The 20015-nt window shown below is 37.3% G+C and overlaps 3 protein-coding genes across 4 annotated transcripts; 1 reads left to right on the top strand and 2 right to left on the bottom strand.

Moving 5' to 3' along the window:
- Nucleotides 1-204: 204 nt before the first annotated feature.
- Nucleotides 205-9360, bottom strand: LOC105168586 (uncharacterized). 2 transcript variants are annotated; one of them, XM_088883175.1, is made up of 9 exons: nt 8838-9360; nt 7059-7822; nt 6757-6945; nt 6549-6657; nt 6389-6447; nt 6128-6305; nt 5689-6045; nt 5396-5484; nt 205-416 (listed from the first exon to the last, which is right to left on the bottom strand). In XM_088883175.1, exons 1-9 carry the CDS (start codon nt 8974-8976, stop codon nt 345-347), a joined length of 1956 nt encoding a protein of 651 aa, XP_088739301.1. In that variant the 5' UTR covers nt 8977-9360; the 3' UTR covers nt 205-344. The 2 variants fall into 2 exon arrangements, with proteins under 2 accessions (XP_088739301.1, XP_088739300.1); XM_088883174.1 differs by lacking the exon at nt 205-416 and having other exon boundaries at nt 5074-5484.
- A 571-nt stretch (nt 9361-9931) lies between these two features.
- On the bottom strand, nt 9932-11233 carry FBS2 (F-box family protein). The gene is made up of 3 exons (XM_011087813.3): nt 10734-11233; nt 10570-10644; nt 9932-10472 (listed from the first exon to the last, which is right to left on the bottom strand). Exons 1-3 carry the CDS (start codon nt 10968-10970, stop codon nt 10224-10226), a joined length of 561 nt encoding a protein of 186 aa, XP_011086115.1. The 5' UTR covers nt 10971-11233; the 3' UTR covers nt 9932-10223.
- Nucleotides 11234-15447: 4214 nt separating this feature from the next.
- Nucleotides 15448-19165, top strand: LOC105167930 (uncharacterized). Its single transcript, XM_011087812.3, has 7 exons — nt 15448-15691; nt 16053-16109; nt 17007-17125; nt 17800-17939; nt 18309-18456; nt 18542-18701; nt 18781-19165. The coding sequence occupies exons 2-7, from the start codon at nt 16097-16099 to the stop codon at nt 18870-18872; spliced, it is 672 nt and encodes a 223-aa protein (XP_011086114.1). The 5' UTR covers nt 15448-15691; nt 16053-16096; the 3' UTR covers nt 18873-19165.
- The last annotated feature ends 850 nt before the right edge of the window (nt 19166-20015 follow it).

The raw sequence follows: 20015 nt of genomic DNA, 5'->3' as shown, positions 1-20015 counted from the left end.
TACGATGTATTGTGACGTTATATATTTCATTTTAAGATCACGTCAAACACGCTTGATTGGTATTCATCATTGTTGATTTGTATTATCCAAGATTCGAAACTTGGCTTTGTCACTTTAGGGTAGTCGGGTCGGTCGGGGTCGACCCACTTAAAAATTTCAAATCTTGGTCTTTTCCAAACACTTCCATTTGGCAGGAAAATCACATTAAAGGAAAGAATAAGAAGATTCTACTTAAATTCACTACCGCCATACCATGCATTATCATATATCCTTTACAATACTCAGCTGTACCCAAACATCTATAATTGGACTCTACAATTATACACATGGGAAGACCTAGGCAATTAGTAACCCCATGGAGGCCGGGGATAAAGTCCAGGCCGCTGTGCATCTGTAGGAGGAGGCCTCAGAGCAGATGTAGAAAAAGGAAATCAATGGAGAAATTGAATTAACTGCCATTGCAAAGGCAGAACTTTGGCCAATTTTCATATATGAATTGCTGTACAATACTCTCTGTTAAATACAGAGGAAAATGCAGATGAAAGAGACGACTAACAAAAATAACAAACTAACCAATCAGCTGACATAAACGTAAAACTAATAGGACAAGTGAAAAACGTGTTTTCCATTCCACAAAAACGCGACTTCGTAAGGAAAGGAGCTCTGCTTCTCTGTTATGCTTCTCTGTGATCAACCATTTCTCTGTTTTGTCCTCTGCTTCTCTGTGATCAACCAGTGCCTTTTATCCGAGAATTCCCAACACCCCCCCCACAAGTGGGACTTGGGGTGACAGCAAACAAGCCCAACTTGCCCAAGAGACCAGAAAATGAGAGCTTGGGAAGAGATTTAGTAAACAAGTCAGCAACTTGATCACGGCTTCGAACAAAAACGGGCTGAATAAAACCTGACTTGTAGCAATTTCGCACGACATGGCAGTCAATGTCGAGGTGTTTCGTGCGCTCATGAAACACCGGATTGGCCATGATGTGAATGGCAGCTTGATTGTCGCAGTGAAATGGAATAGGAACGGTAACAGAAACACCAAAATCCTTCAGCAAATAAGCTATCCATTGAAGCTCACAAGAGGTGGCTGCCATACTACGGTATTCGGCCTCGGCAGAGGAGCGTGAGACGGTGCTTTGCTTCTTCGTTTTCCAAGAGATCAAGGCCGGTCCAAGGAAGATGGCGAAGCCAGTGAGAGAGCAACGTGAGTCGAGACAGGCACCCCAATCAGCATCGCAAAAAGCCTGCAGTTGAAGCGAATTTGAGGAAGGGAAAAATAGTCCAAGATCTGGACAGCTGCTTAAATAACGAACTAAGTGCAGCACAGCACGCCAATGAGACTGGCAAGGAGTCTGAATGAACTGACTGAGTTGTTGTACGCTATGTGATATATCCGGTCGAGTGAAACATAAGTACAACAAACGCCCAACTAAACGTCTGTATCGTTCTGGATCAGCAAGAGGAGCACCAGAAGTAGAATGGAGTTTAATTCCAGAGGGCAAGGGAGTAGCCACAGGCTTGGCCGATTGGAGACCGCAGTCACGAATAATGTCATGAATATATTTCGACTGTGTAATGGATGTGCCAGCTGCAGAGCGTGCAATTTGTAAGCCAAGAAAATAGCGTGCACAACCTAAGTCCTTGATACTGAATAGGCCATCAAGATACACCTTGACTTGAGAAATGAGGTCAAGTGATGGAGCCATAAGAAGAACGTCATCAACGTAAACGAGAAGACCAATAAATCCGGAAGGCAACGCCTTAAAGAAAAGGCAGTGATCATGCCCAGACTGTCGAAATCCAAATTTTTCAAGACCTCGTGTAAATTCGGCATTCCATTGTCTCGACGCTTGCTTCCAACCATACAAGGAACGCTTGAGTAAACAAGCGTGGCCAGGGGGAACAGAGTATCCTTCAGGAGCTGTCATGAATATTTCTTCATCGAGATACCCGTGGAGGAAAGCGTTGTTGATATCAACTTGGTGAAGAGGCCATTGAAAAGCTGTAGCCAAAGCTAGAAACAAACGTACCGTTACAGATTTGGCCACAGGTGAAAATCTCTCTGTGTAATCCACACCCTCTATCTGCGTGTATCCCTTTGCCACAAGCCTCGCCTTATGTCGTTCAACAGTTCCATCTTCCCGAAGTTTAGTCTTATAAACCCATTTGCATCCAATGGGTGATTTATCAGGCGGCAAGGGAACTACTTCCCACGTATGATTTTGTTCCAAAGCAGCAATTTCCTGTCGCATGGCCTCAGTCCAATGGGGAATGGAAGCTGCTGCCCTGTACGTTCTAGGCTCCTGCAAGATAGAAAGTGAAGACACAAATCCCATATATGCAGAATCATAAGAAGTGATGATAGGAGATTGATCAAGTGAAGGAAGATGACAAATGAAATCGTTAAGCCACGCAGGCTTATTGTGGCTTCGCATGGACCTGCGAAGTGCAGGGGAAGGAGTAGACGAATGCTGGTCAGGAGGGATGGAAGACGAGGGAGGAGAAGATGTTTTAGGAATTGAAGTACTATCCTCAAGATCATCATCAGTTAAGGGGATGACTGCCAATGGTATAGGTGGAGTGGATGTCTGGATTGTAGCAAAAGGGAAACAATTTTCACGAAACTGAACATTTCTAGAAACAAAGGTGGATTTAGTGTCAAGATCATAAAGTCTATATGCCTTTTGCCCACTAGGGTAACCCAAGAATACACATCTAGATGCCCTCTTATCAAATTTTGAAATATGAGGTTCGGGTTTAATAGCGAAACACAAACAGCCAATAGTACGGAGATGAGAATATGTGGGAGGCTTGTCATATAACAGTTCATATGGAGTTTTCCAGTTTAAAACTGCTGTTGGGTACCTATTGATTAAGTATGTAGCTCCCAAGATAGCATCACCCCAAAAATGCCGAGGAAAAGAGGCTTGAAACATGATAGAACGGGCTATTTCAAGCAACGACCTGTGCTTACGCTCCACGACTCCATTTTGTTGTGGAGTATAAGCACAACTACGTTGATGAACGATCCCAGAATTTCGAAGGAAATGCTGGAAAGAAGAGCTAAGGAATTCACTCCCGTTATCGGTTCGAATGGACTGCACTTGCTTATTGAATTGAGTAGTAATTAACTTGCAAAAGTTTTGAAATATTTCCAGAGTTTGTGATTTGAACTTCATGAGGAATGTCCAAGTCGAACGACTAAAATCATCAACGATAGTTAAAAAATATTGGCACCCAGACGTAGTAGGTTCCCTATAAGGCCCCCAAATGTCAAGATGAATGAGAGAGAACACAGATTTTGTTCGTATTTTGCTGGATTCAAAAGGCAATTTACACATTTTTGCAAGTGGACATATATCACAAGGTTTTATATTGTGACTCAGCTGTCACAAATCACCAATATGTTTTATGGAATTATGGGACAAATGTCCAAGTCTCTGATGCCAAAGGTCAGATTGATTCAAATCAACAATGCAAGAGTAAGGAGTACAGGTAAGAGACGCAGATTTTGTAGGTGCAGAAACTGATTCTAAAATGTAAAGGTTTCTAATCAAGTGTGCCGTAGCGAGAACTCTATTAGTCTTCTGGTCCTGCAGAGTGCAAGTAAAGGTTAGAAAACTAAATTGGATAGATAGCGAAGCACATAGTTGTTTGACAGAGAGTAAATTTACTGAGAATGAAGGAATATGAAGGACTTGGGTCAATTCGATTTTGGAACAAAGATGCAATGAGCCAATGTGTGAAACTGATTGTGAGTGTCCATTAGGCAGGTGTATGATCATTGGATTAGTGAGTTTAGTGTAAGAATGGAACAGTTTGAAATCTGCACATATGTGATGTGTTGCACCACTATCTATTATCCAAGAACTAGAAAGATCAGAGGCAGAAATTGCACTACTACCTGCAAAATTGTCGAGTTGTGCATAGTTGATCTTTAAAGGATCAAGTGGTATTTCCTCCTTCATATACTTCTTCATCTCCATACGCACTAAGTCAGCCAGGTTAGAGTGCTTGCTTTCATCCATCGTCAAACTAGCCTCATCAGTCATTTGAGCAATGAAACCTTTCCCCCTTCCTCCAGCTTTCTTTCTCTGTTCAGTCATGTCTCTGTACCAATCTGGTACTCCAAGCAGTTTAAAACATGAGTCTCTTGTATGCCCTGCCTTCTGGCAATGATCGCACACCATGGTTTTCTTATCAGCAAAGTTTTTCTTTCTATAATTCTGCCCCCTAGCTTGGAATGCGGCACCATTGTCCACATTACTTATGTTAACTTGCATCTGCTTCTCCATTCTGAGCAACATAGAGTATGCTTTAGTCACTGTAGGTAATGGTTCCAGAAGTAAAATCTGACTGCGAGCTTGCTCATAAATTGGATTTAACCCAACCAGAAATTGCATCAAATGATTAGAGGCATTCAAGTCGTCCACTGCTTTGTTAACGTTACAGGTGCATCCTGTACAAATGCATCGAGGTGTAGGTGATAGGCAAAAGAGCTCATCCCACAACCTTTTCAATTTTGTATAATATTCAGTAATAGACAAATTTCCTTGTGTAACTTGCCCAATATCCCTTTGCAATTGATAAATCTGAGGGCTATTACTTTCTCCATACCGCGCTTCTAGCTCAATCCAAAGTTCACGTGAAGATCCCACGTACATGAAAGACTCCGCCAATTCCTTTGTCATGCAGTTTAGAACCCAGGTAGTGACCATGGAATCAATGCGATTCCAGCGTTTGAACTCATCACTGCTAACTGGAGGTCGTATAGCAGTCCCTTCGATGAAATCGAGCTTCATTTTCGCTGTAAGGGCTCTCTTAATAGCCCTACTCCAAGCGAAGTAATTGTTCCCGGTGAATAATGCTGATACCATCACCATTCCCGGATGGTCAGACGATTGCAGTTGCATAAACTCAGGTTCTGAAACGCCACTTGAAGTGGCGTCATGTCCGATAGAGGTGCTATACTCCATGGCAGAGAAAATGAAGGAAAAGAACAATGGATATCGAGAGACCTTCACGAGGAAGGCTCTGATACCATGTAGAAAAAGGAAATCAATGGAGAAATTGAATTAACTGCCATTGCAAAGGCAGAACTTTGGCCAATTTTCATATATGAATTGCTGTACAATACTCTCTGTTAAATACAGAGGAAAATGCAGATGAAAGAGACGACTAACAAAAATAACAAACTAACCAATCAGCTGACATAAACGTAAAACTAATAGGACAAGTGAAAAACGTGTTTTCCATTCCACAAAAACGCGACTTCGTAAGGAAAGGAGCTCTGCTTCTCTGTTATGCTTCTCTGTGATCAACCATTTCTCTGTTTTGTCCTCTGCTTCTCTGTGATCAACCAGTGCCTTTTATCCGAGAATTCCCAACAAGACGGCTGATGATACCCTCCAGTTCCAGCATGCTGCGCTTCGTTCGGGAAACGACCGAAGGGAGGTATAGGTGTTTGGGTCCTATAAGAACCTGTAGGGATAAGGACACACCAGATATTACAAGTGACCAGTTGATAGAGAAATGTAGATACAATTAACATGGGGTCTAACAAGAGGCGACGTTTGATTTCATGAAATTTTACCAGATCTATCGACTATGCTAGTGTTATCAAGGAGTTTAACAGATAATCAGGAGTATAAATGTTAGTTCATGAAACAAAAAAAGGTCACTCACCGTATGGGAATTGTGTAGCAGGCTGATATGCAGAATGCCTCATAGTCTGGACATCATGTAGTGCGCCCCCAGAACCACTGGCGTGTCTATCATCGCAAGTGTTGTACAATAATGCTCTAGAATAGAGTTCCACAGTGTTGCTCCATCTAGGATCAACTGTAACTCCATGTGAGAAATGTTGGCTACCAACACCAGTATGGTTGTAAGCATCATCGACACTGTAACTATTGTAGACCTCGCCAGTGCCTCCATGGGACGTCAGCACTCTGCTCTGAGACTCACTTATCCTGGAGCAGTCATATCCTTTGAAACTACCAGTATTATCAAAATCACGGCTGAAGTCACAAGTAGGAGGGCCTATATAGCATTAAGGAAAATCTACAACGTTAGCATGTTAAAGCATATTGAACATGGACAAAGAAGAATCATAGTAAGTTGCCTTGATCCTGAAATGAGGCACCATATGACTTCACTGGAGCTTTCTGACAATATTGCCATGAGGAGCTACTGTATGACATGAGAGAACTTTCACTTGAAGATTGCTTCATGCTCATTTCTCTTTTCATCTCATCCAAGGATATCTGTGATTCTGCTCCATTAAGTTCCAAAAACCAAACCTAGCCAGGAATGAAATGCAATAAACAACAATGCAGAAAAAAAAAGAACAGTTAATTGGGGAAATATATTAACTTTCTGAAACCTGATCGAAATACTCATCTGTCCTAGGCATGTCCTTGCTCATGGGCAAAGTATAGTTGGCTGCAAAGTTAACAGTTTCAAAACACCTAATTAATGTAATTTACTAGACAAAAAAGACCAAGAAGCAGTCAATTAATAGGAAACGTTCTATACGAGGATACCTAACATTTGGTTTACTGCTTCAGCAGGAACTTCCTTCCCCATTTCTTTAAATCTCTTATCTGCACGCAATTTGAGCTCTTCTGCTGTTGGAAAAACCACAACAGCAATCTGATACAAGGAAACATCAACAAGAAGTTCAGAGTGCATCACTTGCAATAAAACATGAAGAAAAGGAAAATCAATCGAAAGATCCTCCCTCTTAATTACCTTTATATAATTTGCGAAAGGCTTTAGTTTACGTTTACGAGCACTCTTGTAGACATTAGTTTGATCAATAATGAAATTACGAGGTATTTTGGAAGCCCTGGACAGAAGAACATTGAAAATCTTAGTTGCTCGATCCATCAAGCGGTCAAACCGTTCACCGTAATTATGCTTGCGCAACAAACCAGGAACCTGTAAGGAGGTTGGCCATAACTCAGGATCATCCAGAAGCAGAAGAAAAATACAGAACCTTAGGGACAAGAAAACGAAGGAAGCGTGAGAAAGCAGACAGAAAAGGTACGAACCTTCATTTGTTCCAGAGCTAAATTCGTCCCAAGAAGAACATAACGCTTTTCAGCATGCTCCTTCACCCATTTCTCAGCCCAAGTAGTTTTTCCAGAAGCCGGCAAACCCACCATCATTATCACTTCACAATCATTTTCATTTGCAAAGGTGGGTCCCAAAATTGTGTTCCCATCCAAAATGGCAGTAGTCCAGGGCTTGTAGCCATCTTCTGGAATTAAACCATCATCAATGCTAAATTGCAACTGGACTGCTACATTTTTCAGTAGAACATGGGGGAAAAGAGCTGATTCCCATTGCAGATTGTTTATTGGAGAACCCACTACACCTAGGCCGCTTGGACCTGCATCGAAATACTTTGCTATACCCAACCATTTGCCATTTTTGGAGAAACCAATAGAAGCCATGGGCCTATCTTCGAGATCAACGCAACAAACTATAGTATCGCCAACACCAAATGTTCCACCATAGCTGAAAAAGTTTCCCGAGTTAGAAAATTTCCCAGTGCCACCAAACCCAAAACTGTGTACAGTCTCTCCAAGATTTCGCACAGCATCATCTCCTCTAGATATGCCAACACGACAGACATGTTGCTGATCTAGTGGAGTATCTTCCATGACCACCGGTTGAGCTGATACTATTTTGCAGCCAAAGCAATACTTCCCTCTGGTGACTCCGATATTTGCCCGAGCACCAGACCAGCAATAAGCAAAGCCTTCCTCATAGAGTGCTGAGCCTTGCAGACCATCTCTCCCAACATTAAAATCTGTCCCCAAAAAAGAAAAGGATCTATTACTCAGCTGATTGGAGACACATGGTCAAAAGTCTTGGACAATCAATCCAATAGCAAATTATTTAGATTTGTTATCCCAATAAAGGAAGCTAACTGTATAAACTAATAAAAACATGACAGAAACATTATAAATGCCCTAAATTGACTTCTGCTGGCGACATGCACATCAACCGCATTTGAAATTTCAATACGAAGTCCATAATGCTTGGTGAGTTATTCATAAGAAAACAAGATCAAGGCAACAAACACAACTTAACTCATACTGCCAATCACCCCTGCGTGCGGTGTCAATTATTGCGAGGAAGGCTTTCAGACAGAAAACCACACAATTAGACATGTGGTAAGTATATCAATGATCTTCCATACTTAATGGTCCTGATTATCCAATTAAGTGGAAGTGAAGCACACTTGTAGTTGCTTCTTTTCCCCGACAATCATTCCTCCTTAATCCGTAGTTCCTACACAGGGAATGCTGATCTTGATCCTAAAGAGTCTTTCCACTTTCCATTTTCCATTTTTATTCAAAGTCCAACCAATGAAACTTCTTAATATCAGACTTCCACAAAATTTACATATCCCATTAGGATAACAGCATTAACTATACGTACCTATAGAACACAAGCCGGTACATCTTCCTTTCATGCACGCACCATAAATGCAAAAGATGCGAATATGGAAGAAAGTTACTGAAATTTACAGAATCACTCAAGTACATTCAAGATAAAACAACGCAGAAAAATTCAAACTTAAGGAAATCAAAACCATGATTCGACTAATCCTGTCAGGTTCAGTTACTTCTTAGACGAAAATAACTCGAACCAACTTCCTCTTAATTCTTAAAATTTTCATCTTTTCTAAATTAACCAGATGGAACGAGTAATCAATCAATTCAGAGTTTCTCGACCGTTCGAGGTATAACAGGACACATGAAGAATAAAAAAATCCCACGAAAGTTGACAGAAAAACGAAAACGAGAAGTGATCACGACCTATGTCACAATCAGCGGGATTGAGAACAACGCGCAGGTTAGCCATGGCAGGCGATTGAAAGCGCTCCAATTCCGCAACCCTCGGCTTCTTCAGTTTAGATTCATCACTAAACGGCAACTCGCGTTTCGTCGACGCCATTTCTCAATTCTCACTCTGAGTGTATGCTTGCTGATGGATGACGACAGAGATATCAGCGTTTGTTGCGGCACCTGCAGCTGAACCTGCACGCGGCCTTTATACGGAAACAGACAAACAAAAGCCAAAGAACTGGACACTTTAAATATGCAACGCTATGAATTATGATTCGACGAGGTTGCTATTTTGGTCGGAAAAGAGTGAAAGATTAGATAAGTGGAGGATGGGAAACCGCAGAGGAGAAAAGATGGCCGACTTAAACATAACATTGTTGTCTTCTCCAAGAGGAGGCTTTTGGAATTCCATTGTCTATCAATATCATAAATTCAACAATATTGAGGCATCTCCCCTCCCTGCAGTGCCTACATTTTTCGACAAAAACTATGTATATAATTCTTCTGTGGGTCAGAAGCCAGACATCTCTATTGGGTCCAGCCCCAAGTGAATAAACTTTTAGCCCAATTTAGTTAGGTCATCAGCTCTGGTGTATACAGACTGTAGCCAGACTCCCTATTACAAATGCGACCAAATCTATATTACCCAATAGTTTTTGAATTAACTTATTTGGGTTTAAGCCCAGGTTGGTTCCACCGTCCCTAAATTGATTGTAGAAAGCAGATTGTTGTTAGATTATAAAATTAATTTTATGTTTAAGATTAGTAAGTGAATTAGAAAAATCACTTACGATAACCAACAGAAAATTTTTTGTAACGTTAAATGTTACAAATGGACTTTTATCGAAACATGCTTTTAGTAAAGTTTAATTTTACAAGTGATTATTAAAAAAATTAATCAAAATATTTGAGTTCTTGAAACTTACAAATGTAAATACAGAAATTTAAAAAGTATAATTATCTCCTAGGACAGCCAAACAACCCGACACTGGGTACAGAGATTGTCAAAACAAGCATCCAATGCGCTCATCAATCAAGTCAATCCACAATGATACAACCCATGATTAATCCCCATGAATCACGACATTCATTTCCTTATAATTAACAAATACATACAACGTAGATCTACGTATAAACGGCAGGCAACACGACGAATTCCTGAACCATTTCAGATTCCACGTACATGTACAAACAATTACAGACAAGCCACCCCCCATCCCCATCTCTTCAACGAAAAAAGGTTGAAGAAATTTCTGGCTTGGAGACATTGTTTCCAACATGTACAGCAAAACTACCAATCTGATAAGCATATCAGATCATCTAATTTACAACAAACGCCTGTACAAAACCATTCAATCAAATCTCTGTTTCCATTTCCATCGCCAAATCTCTTCTTGGCCAGATGTGCTCATCGTCAGATGCAAACAGGGCGACGGAAATGTCGGCCAGTTTCTTCGCGCTCAATCTAGACAATCGAACCCTTTGTTGCTTTGGAGCATTTGGAGCTTCGACATCATTGAACTCTGCAAAATCCTCCGCCTTCGGGAATGACAATGTCTTCCGCGGTGTACTGAAAGCAAAATGGGACTTCTTTGCGATCAACGTCTGTTTGCAATCACAAAAGAGATCAACTCAATGAGCCCAGAAGATTTCGGAAACTACCAAAGAAAGCAATCAATAAAAACAAAGAGCTAAAGCTTACTGCTTCTCTCATTGCTCTGGACACGAAAAACAGCCTCGTCAAATCATCGTGTTCCACACAGCAAAGTATCCTAATCTGCAACGCAATCACAACTTTTTAGTGATACAAATCACACAAGCAATACATCAAACACATTCCTAGCATCCAATCTACCAATCACTAACCAGAATCTCCTGAGGCAAATCTTCAAGAGCAGACTTCTCAGGACACAAAAATGAATCTTGAAAGCACTGTCTCTTGGACAATGTGGTGGGAAAACAATCCTCAACATCCCCAAACTCCATACAAACATTTGACAGAGCAACCCTTTTCCTCCCAAACGATGTACTTCTCACCAGCCCCACTCCATACCCTCCACTTCCCCACTTCATATTCGAACCGGGCTTCTCTCCGAATTCCATTTCCTCAACCACTCCAAGATCTGGTTTTTAAACAGCCAAACCACTCAGAATCTATACCAAAACCACCAACCTAACACTCCTCTTAATCAGAGCCCACAGACCCTTTCTTTGTAGACACAAACAACAAAGATTACAGAAACCCTAATCAAAAAGGCAGAAAGTAAACGGAAATTGACGCAACAGTTAGTGCTGAAGAAGGAAAGATGAACCGCCTTCCAACTATCTGCTCTATATATATATTTCACACGCACTCACACACTCACAGTACAACTCCCCTTACTATTAAAATAGTCAAAGTTTTCTCTTTCATCAGATATAAATATTGTTTATGTTATAATTTCCTTTTTCCGTGTTGTTCTATAAAGGCTCTTTCTCAAGGAATAAAAACATATACTTAGCGATGAAGATTTATTTTTTATTACGGAAATCTGAGTTTGTTTCTTCCATTTATTGCATCATTATTTATCGAAATACATTCCTTTTTTACTCCTAATTTATTAAGTCAGACCATCCTTGTAATAATTCACTTAATTTTGACCTGCAATTCATTATTTATTTTCAACTCCTCCTTTTATCATGATTTTTCATATATACTTTTTAATACTTATATAATTTTTTTATTTCTCTAATATTATTTATTTTCTTTATTTATCAATGTTTTTCTACAAATCAAAATATTTATATTAACTGCTTATGGTAATATATATTTTTAGGTGCTTTTTTACTCAACAACAATTACTTATACAATTTTTGTGTAAATGTTTTATGTTGATATATTTTTAAAAATGAAGCACTTACTATTGAATGTGCTATACTTTACTAGTAAATATTGTACATAAATAAGTTCATTTAAAATATTTTTTTGTTTAAAATCTCATCAGAATAAGTTCTTTTTTGTGGGTCATTGAAAATTAACTTAATATGTAAATTATTTTAATGGAAAAATCTGAAATTTTGGAAAAGCTTCTAAGTACAGCAAATAGCCGTTGGAGAGGGGCACGTGTCGGAATATGAGCGGTTGGAGGACCAGCATGGGGGTAGTTGGAATGATGTGGCAGATCGTGGTCGGTCTAAGTCGGCTGCGGGTAGCTTATCTAGAAAGTTTTCTGATCATGGACGTGTCTTAGGTGTTGCGCTACAGTAACAGCAACTTGCCTGGTTTTACTGTCAAAAACATTCTAAGATTTCGACGCGTGGCGGAATGAATGGATTGTGGCCCTGATTTGATGAGGAGACAGGCGAAGAGTGCCCGCGCGGGGAAGGATTCTAAATAGGCGGCTGAGGCGAGTGACGGCTATTCAACACCGTTCACACGCTGTTTTGTTCTTTTGTCTAAAATTATGCTTTGCCCCCCCAAATGATAGAGGTTATACTAAGTATCTAATTTTCCAGTGGCAAAACTACAAAAACTGCCATATAATTCCACCAACATGTATATCCTCCAAGGAGTAAATACCGACAGACAAGTACAAGGTATTAAGACCCGTATCTACAAGAATCGACAACCCCATGAACGGACATCTCGACGTCCTAGTCATCAACAACAAGATTTTCACTGTAGGCGTGGACATCTCGTGGAGAGATTTTAATCAGCCAGGGCTTTACCTGTTGGCCGAATCGAAAAGTGTTTGCGTCAATGGAGTTTTGATTTTTCGATTATTACTAGCAGCGTCGAGGGAGAAGTAATAGCTGCTTTGGATGTCGGAAACGAATACTTGCACGTGCTCACGTACCCTTACGGGTTGTCCTCGTCCAGGTACAGTTCGTGTCATCTAATTGAAGTAAAGGGATCGGTATGAATCGTGGAGACGGAGAGTTACATGAAACGAGTATGGATCAAGGAAAAGGGGTTTGTGTGTGGATCGTGGTCGGAACATAGGATTGAGTTTCCTTCACAATTAGAGTATCATATAAGTTGAGTTTCAGCAGCAATAGCTATGGGGAGACAAATATCGTTGGATGGACAAGGATGTCGACTCTCGGATGTTGGATTTTTCGTTATAACATCGAGACAGGAAAATGGAGATGAATTGAGGTAGTAGGACTAGAGAAGCATCTTAAGTTTGGCGACTTTCATGTTGAAGAATACGTGGAGACCCCCTTATTACAATTCGTGATATCTTAAGAGCTTAAAAGGAAGATAAAATTGCACTGTATTTCACACTAAGAAATAATATCATTACCAATAATTTAAATTCTTTACAAAATAGTGAATCTCTTATTATTTGATTTTTTTTAGTATTACATACATAAACCTGAATATGCATTGTTACTTTTACATCTGTTGCTTTTTTATATCAATAGAATAAGTATTACAACAATAAATATGACATAGAGGATTAAGTTTTACGATAAAATACAGACACCCTCAATGTATGATGTCATTTGCACTTTGCCGTTCAATTTATTTTTTACACTTTTTCATTCAATTTTTTGATTTTGTTGTATTTTGTATTTTTTGGAGAATAATAATGGACTATTTCGTCTGCGTGTGTACAAGCGCTTGAGGGCGATTTTGGGTTCTGTAAAACTGTAAAGGTTATATATGCCAACAACCCCCAACGTATGGAATAATTTGCATTTTGCCCCCAATCTTTTAATAAAATAAATAAATAAAATGGGAAAAATAGAAAAAAATATAAAAGTGGATAAAAACATTCAATACATAATTTGCAGATAATACCTTCACATTACATGATAAAATCAAATAGAAAAATCATGAATTTTCTGTAATATCAGATGTGTGATAACCCTAAATCGAATAAGAAAATTTTTAACTTCAATTCACAAACAAAAAACTTCAATACAAACATAACATCAGCAAAATATTACAAAGATTGAAAAAAAATCCAAATGAGAAAATAAGAAAAACTCACCGACCTAAATTAAAAAATCATGAAAAAGTGTAATTTCAAAAAAAAACCAAATACACTATTATTGGATAAAAAAGAGAAAAAACCAAACCAAAAAAAATAAAGGAAAAAATCATGTATTTCTGTCGGCGCCATCATCAAGCATACGGGTGTATTTCAGTTCGTGCTAACATTACATTTGGCTTATAATGTAAAGTGGTTTACCTGCCGATCAAGCATTAGATTTTCTGAAAATTGTCTCCTTTTTTATCCATTTTTCCTAAATTTTCTTCATATTTTTTTTGTTTTTTAATTTTTTTTATTTGTAAAAATGTTGGGGGCAAAGTGCAAATAATCCCATACGTTGGGAGTTGTCTGCATTTAACCTTTATAATTAAGTCGCCGTTAGGCGCGTGTACACATGCGGACAGAATATTCCATCATTATTCTCCGAAAAATGCAAAGTACAACAAAATTAAAAGATTGGATAAAAAAGTATAAAAAAAAAAAAGATTGGAGGGCAAAGTGCAAACGATCCCACATACTATATATTGAATAAGAAATAGCATGCAATAATATTTCAAAATTTTGGAAGCTAATTAATAGAGCATGTAACAATACTATTGGCCATATTTAAAAGTTGATACTGATCAAATATAAATAGCCTACTTTATAGGACCCTTGATATTATACCGGGTAAAATGCATTTTGCCCCCTTAACTATTTTTAATGTAATATTTATTTTCTTAAATGTATAAATATAACATTTACCCTTTACTTGGACCAAAATGTCCCTCTAATCTTAACAATTATATTATTTTTAATATATTTTAGTACTTTGCACTTTAGATATAATTAAATTATTTTTTAATTAATTTTTAAATAAATAAAGAATTTAAACTAAAAGTGAAGTATAAATTAATATATATATATAGTAGATACACAATAGATATAATATAATTAACAACTCACATATGCTTTCTAAAAGAAATTGACAAATATATATATATGCTTAATCAAAAGTTCAATATTTCAAAAAATAATATATATTTTTTATCTTATTTTTTAAAAAGAATATCTTCAAAAATAGACATGTAAGTACTTAATAAATAAAAAAAATAACTAACTTAGGTATATTACGACACACCAAAAAAATTGTTGTTGTGGTATCACAAACCGTCGTTTATGAGTTGAGTAAGACCTCTTTTTTATTATATTAGTGTATATAGATAGTATAAATATATAGACGGAAAGGAGAATTTGAGTAGGTTTGATTGAAAAATATATAAGAAATATTTTAGGTAATTGAAAATTAGTGTAGCGGTGTAATAATTGTTATTTGTGAGAAAAAATGTGGTTTTTTTATTATTAATATAGATGTATTTATTTTGATTTGAAATTATTGATTGATTTAAAATATTATTGTAGATATTGTGATACTATATTAATTAATTTGGAAATATTGATATATTTTCTAAAAAACGGTAAATACTTTTTAATTATCTCTAATGATAAAGATAAGTAAATTTGATAAAAATTTAAGTAGGGAGAAATATAAATAAGATTGAAGCGAAAGGTGGGCAGTGATACGCAACTCCATGTGGATTGTAATATTGGGGAAATAACAAAAGACCAAACACCCAAACGCAGCATAACAAATAGTTTATATTGTTCCAAAAAGAATCAAGCAGGCAATCGATAACCCTAATTATTCGACCAGATTCTCTGGGCTTTTCCTCTCACCTTCCCCTCCGTTCTGTCTCCCTCTAACGTCAGTATTTTCTGTATATTGTATTTTCGCTTTTCATTCAATTCGAGTGTTTTCTTTCAGCAAATTCTTCTTTCGGGGGACCCGATTTTCCCTGAAAGGTACGCCTTCACTCCAAGAAACTGTAGTTTGTTAAAAGGAATCTGGTTGCTCCGTTTCTGGGTATTTTTGAGTTTGAATCTGGGGTTTTGTATCTACTTTAGCTTTATTGACCAACGGGATTTTACCGATGATTATAGCTTTCAGTCCAAGAAACTAGTTCTATGAAAGTCACTTGGAATTTCCGGGTTGTTTCTTGAATTTTCTTGAGTTTGATCTCTCTCTCTTTGTGTTTCGCTTTTACTTTTGTTTGATTGATGGGTTTTTCCCTGATTGCAATTTCTTGATATATTATAAGATCATGAAAGTAGGGTTTTATTCTGATTTATCACGAATGTCATACTTATTTTCATTTCGTTACAGGGAGTTGTTGAAATTTCAAGTAATTTAACAAGTATCTAGAAGCGATGGAAGACTGGGGTAAGTTTTTCTTCTTCACTCAAAGTTATTTGAATCATTTGTTCATAGCTGCTTTATCCATTTGAATGATCTTTTTTCTATACCATAAGGTTAATTTAGTCTGTTTTGGTTACTTGCGCAAAGTCCTGCAGTGCAACATTAACCGGTTTGTTTTAGATTGCATTTGACTGGGGCTTGGAACTTGATTCGAGGAACATTTTTATTGGAATTGAAGCTGATCTTTGTCTCTGAATTTCGTGATAACAAGTCATTAGCTTACACTTTTATGTGCTTCTCTGGTGCCTCCCTTCCCTTTTGGTGAAAAAAATTCAGTTTATTGAGTTTTCTTTTTTCTTTACCAGGACCAGTTTGTATGTATGAGTGGGATTAATGTTAATAGGTTTGTCCTCATTCAAGTAGATTAGAGATGTTCTGAATGTGAGTGCACGAGGGGCCAACAGAGTGACACTGTTTTGGTTGATGATTTAGATCATTTGACTACAAAAATTACTTCAGATGGGATTGCTTATGGCATAATAAGTGCATTTGCTTGAGTAGTCACCTTTAGAAATTAGACATTAAATGGATACTGCTCTTGATGTCCGTGTTGAATGCATGGTTTAGCTTAGTGACAAGAAAATCGACGGAAGTCCTTCTCACTTTTGTTTGTTCTTTCATGAACATGTAAAAGATTTTTGTTGCATTTGCCAACCAAAATAATTACTTAAGGTACCTGTCCCGATTTAAATCAACCGAGCTCCCTTTGTTGTCTTTTGTATTCTATTTCTTGAGTGCATGATTAAAGATTTTTTTTGTTGCATTTGCCAAGTGATATTTTAATGTTCTCCTTGCCTCTTTCATTCAGTTTATGGAGTGTCAAATAGAGGTCATTAGATTCTAACACTTTCGGTGTTTCAGAGGATGAGCCTATACCAGATCTTATGAAGAAGGAAACACTGAAGAGTAAATGGGATGATGAAGATGTGGAAGATAATGACGTGAAGGATTCTTGGGAAGATGAAGATGAGCCTGCTCCGGTATATACATCCTATATGTCTCGGTCAACTCTACCAGATAAATATTTAGTTGGCAATATGTTCATTATTTGGACAACACATAGCACATGCTACTGTCTTTCACAATTATAGTTACTATTTATATGTATTGCTTGAAAACTGAAGGCTGTATTATTGCTTCTGCAATATTATTTTCTGCACATTTAAAGATTGCCGATCTTTTGCTTTTATTGTATTTTACACTTTCAATTTGAAGGCACTGAGCATTAAGCATGGTGAAGTCACTGAGCTGCACTACATCAGTTGTTGCTTCCTATATTTTGATGAACTGATTATGCAACACACTCAAAAGATCTTGAAGAATCTGTGAATTGAGATGTTCCATGTCTTGTTGAAAGATGGATTTTCTTTTATCATAATTTTGAAGTGTAAATTTCTGATGTATCCAATGTAGATATTTGTCTCTGTGGATGTCTTTCTGTTGTTACGTATTTGACCCTTGTTTGCTATTGATTTTCGTTGAGATAGAATTAATCCTTGATGCTATCAGTTACAGGGTGACATGAGGTTACCTTGCATCATGACATTCTCCTATATAGCTTTTGGTGTTTCTGGCAGAACACTTTCCCACAACATGTTGGTTAAATGTATTTCATCTATTAAAGCATTTTTCTTTCTCCAAATCATGTGGTCAGGCACCTAAAGCTGAGCCGCCTCCTCCTGAAAAAGCCTCTAAGAAAACTGCAGTAAAATCGGCCGACAAGAAGGGTAAAGCCGTTGAAGCTGCAAAGGAGGCACCTTTAGATCCTATAGCAGAAAAACTTCGCCAGCAGAGGTGGGATTATGATACTTCTGTTAGTGTTAGGTTTCTGATCCTGTTTCAAGTTTTTATGAGATTTTATTGTCTGAATTTCCTCAACTATGGGGTTACAGTAAATATTCAAGTGCACGTTTCGCTTAATGTTATAGTCTTCCAGACGTTGCCGGTACATGCTGTTGTAGAAAGGGTAGCTTACATGCCTAAAGCTCTTCTATATATATTTTTTCCAACTTCAAATAAGTTTCACCCATTGGCATGAATACTGTTTGTTTTGTTTTAGTCACTGAATGGGGGTAAAGGCATATGTGTTGCTTTTGATATGTCGTTGAAATTACCCTTTTCAAAACCATATATGATTCAAATGGATCATGCTTCTTTCTATAGGCTTGTCGAAGAAGCTGATTATAAGTCCACTGCAGAATTGTTTGCAAAGAAGGGCGATGAGAAGACTCTCGATAATTTCATTCCCAAAACTGAAAATGACTTCTTAGAATATGCGGAACTTGTTGCTAACAAGCTTCGTCCATTTGAGGTTTGTCATGTTGACGTCCTCCATGCACTAGTTATTTGTGCTGTTTCCGTGGCAGACATATGACCAACAATTTCATCTACTGCAGAAAAGCTATCATTACATCGGACTGCTGAAAGCTGTAATGAGATTGTCATTGACTTCTTTGAAAGGTGCGGACGCCAAAGAAGTTGCCTCTTCTGTTACTGCAATTGCAAATGAAAAGATAAAAGCGGAAAAAGAGGCTAATGCTGGCAAGAAGAAGACAGGTAAGTACAATGGTCTCTTGCTTGTTATACTTGTGGTAACAAGACTTGGTTTTTCCCACTAGTATTTTCCTGTTTACAGGTGGAAAGAAGAAACAGCTGCATGTTGGCAAGCAGGAAGATGATGTGATTGCTGATACGTTCGACGACTATGATGATTATGATTTTATGTGAGCGGGCTAATTATTTCCAGCTAGCCACCTGTTCTTATAACATTCCAATACTAGAGTCTCTAGAAGAGTCGACGAACATGAGGAGGATTCTGCGGCCTGTTACTTCTCCCAATTCGGAGATGGATCATGTGTAGTATTTATTTTGGTTGAGAAAGAACATTGATAATTTGTGTTGTGCTTGTGTCACCGTTGGAGATTGGTAATTTTCCTTTCTGGGCATTACTTCTGGTATTCAGTTGTCGTCCAAGGTTGGATTTTTGAATATACAAGAAAGTTTTCCTTTTCTCTGAAGAAGCTTGGAAGGAATTAACATGTGCATTCGTGCTTGTGAGTTTGAAATAAATCTCAATGCCCAGATGCTAGATCCCTTGGACCTATTTCACGTGTAGAAACATACATATTTCTTAAATACATCTACGTTCTATGTAATTTGAATATTTTATCATATTTTCAATTCAATTAAAAAATTAAAATGAATTAAATAAAATTGAATGTTAGATATGCAAGAATAGAAAATTATCTAGAGCTTGTTTAGTTGGGGCGAAAGCGAGTGCTCAAGAGAAGTGAATATATAAAAAAATGGATATATAAGTCCAAAAAAATAACAAAATATATATATCACTTCTATTTACTCTATTACCCATGTATGTAATTTTTGTTCAGTTCTTTTTTTCTTTCTACTAATGATGTTGGTACATAATTTTTGAGGAAAAATAATCGAAGCATAAAAAAAACTACTATGTGGTTGATCACTAACAGTAATTTTTATTTTATTTAAACTCAATAATTTAGAGTACCTGCTCAATACTCATTTTAATGAATATTATTATTTATAAAATTATATTTATTCTTGTTTTGTTGAATATTTTTACTAATAAAAGTTTTAATTTTTTATATACTAAAATTATTTTATAATATTATTGATTTATTTTTTAATATAAATAAAGAGAAAGAATTAATCAATAAAATTGTTAAGAATAATTTTTTGTTCTCTGTCTATTTTTGTAGTACCAAACAAGGAGAATTATTTAATTTTTTTTTTTATAAATCATACCAAACAACATGAAAGAAAATTATTATTCTTTCCCTCCTTCTTGCCTTTTTACCCCCCCTCTCATTTCACTTTTCTTTTCCTTTTATTTGA

Source organism: Sesamum indicum, linkage group LG8 (genome assembly GCF_026168435.1).
Source record: "Sesamum indicum cultivar Baizhima isolate 11 linkage group LG8, ASM2616843v1, whole genome shotgun sequence".
Lineage (NCBI taxonomy): Eukaryota > Viridiplantae > Streptophyta > Magnoliopsida > Lamiales > Pedaliaceae > Sesamum > Sesamum indicum.
This window is presented reverse-complemented; position numbering and strand designations above follow the sequence as displayed.

Bases quoted from the DNA above. Each gene is read 5' to 3' on its own strand.
- LOC105168586 (XM_088883174.1), bottom strand. From the start codon at position 8,976: ATGGCGTCGACGAAACGCGAGTTGCCGTTTAGTGATGAATCTAAACTG. The intron at 7,823-8,837 runs GTCGTGATCACT...TTTTGGGGACAG, and splicing joins TCCCGCTGATTGTGACATAG to ATTTTAATGTTGGGAGAGAT. The intron at 6,946-7,058 runs GTTCGTACCTTT...ACCTCCTTACAG, and splicing joins TAGCTCTGGAACAAATGAAG to GTTCCTGGTTTGTTGCGCAA.
- FBS2 (XM_011087813.3), bottom strand. From the start codon at position 10,970: ATGGAATTCGGAGAGAAGCCCGGTTCGAATATGAAGTGGGGAAGTGGA. The intron at 10,645-10,733 runs GTTAGTGATTGG...ATTGCGTTGCAG, and splicing joins ATTTGCCTCAGGAGATTCTG to ATTAGGATACTTTGCTGTGT. The intron at 10,473-10,569 runs GTAAGCTTTAGC...GATTGCAAACAG, and splicing joins CCAGAGCAATGAGAGAAGCA to ACGTTGATCGCAAAGAAGTC.
- LOC105167930 (XM_011087812.3), top strand. The intron at 18,457-18,541 runs GTTTGTCATGTT...CATCTACTGCAG, and splicing joins ACAAGCTTCGTCCATTTGAG to AAAAGCTATCATTACATCGG. The intron at 18,702-18,780 runs GTAAGTACAATG...TCCTGTTTACAG, and splicing joins TGCTGGCAAGAAGAAGACAG to GTGGAAAGAAGAAACAGCTG.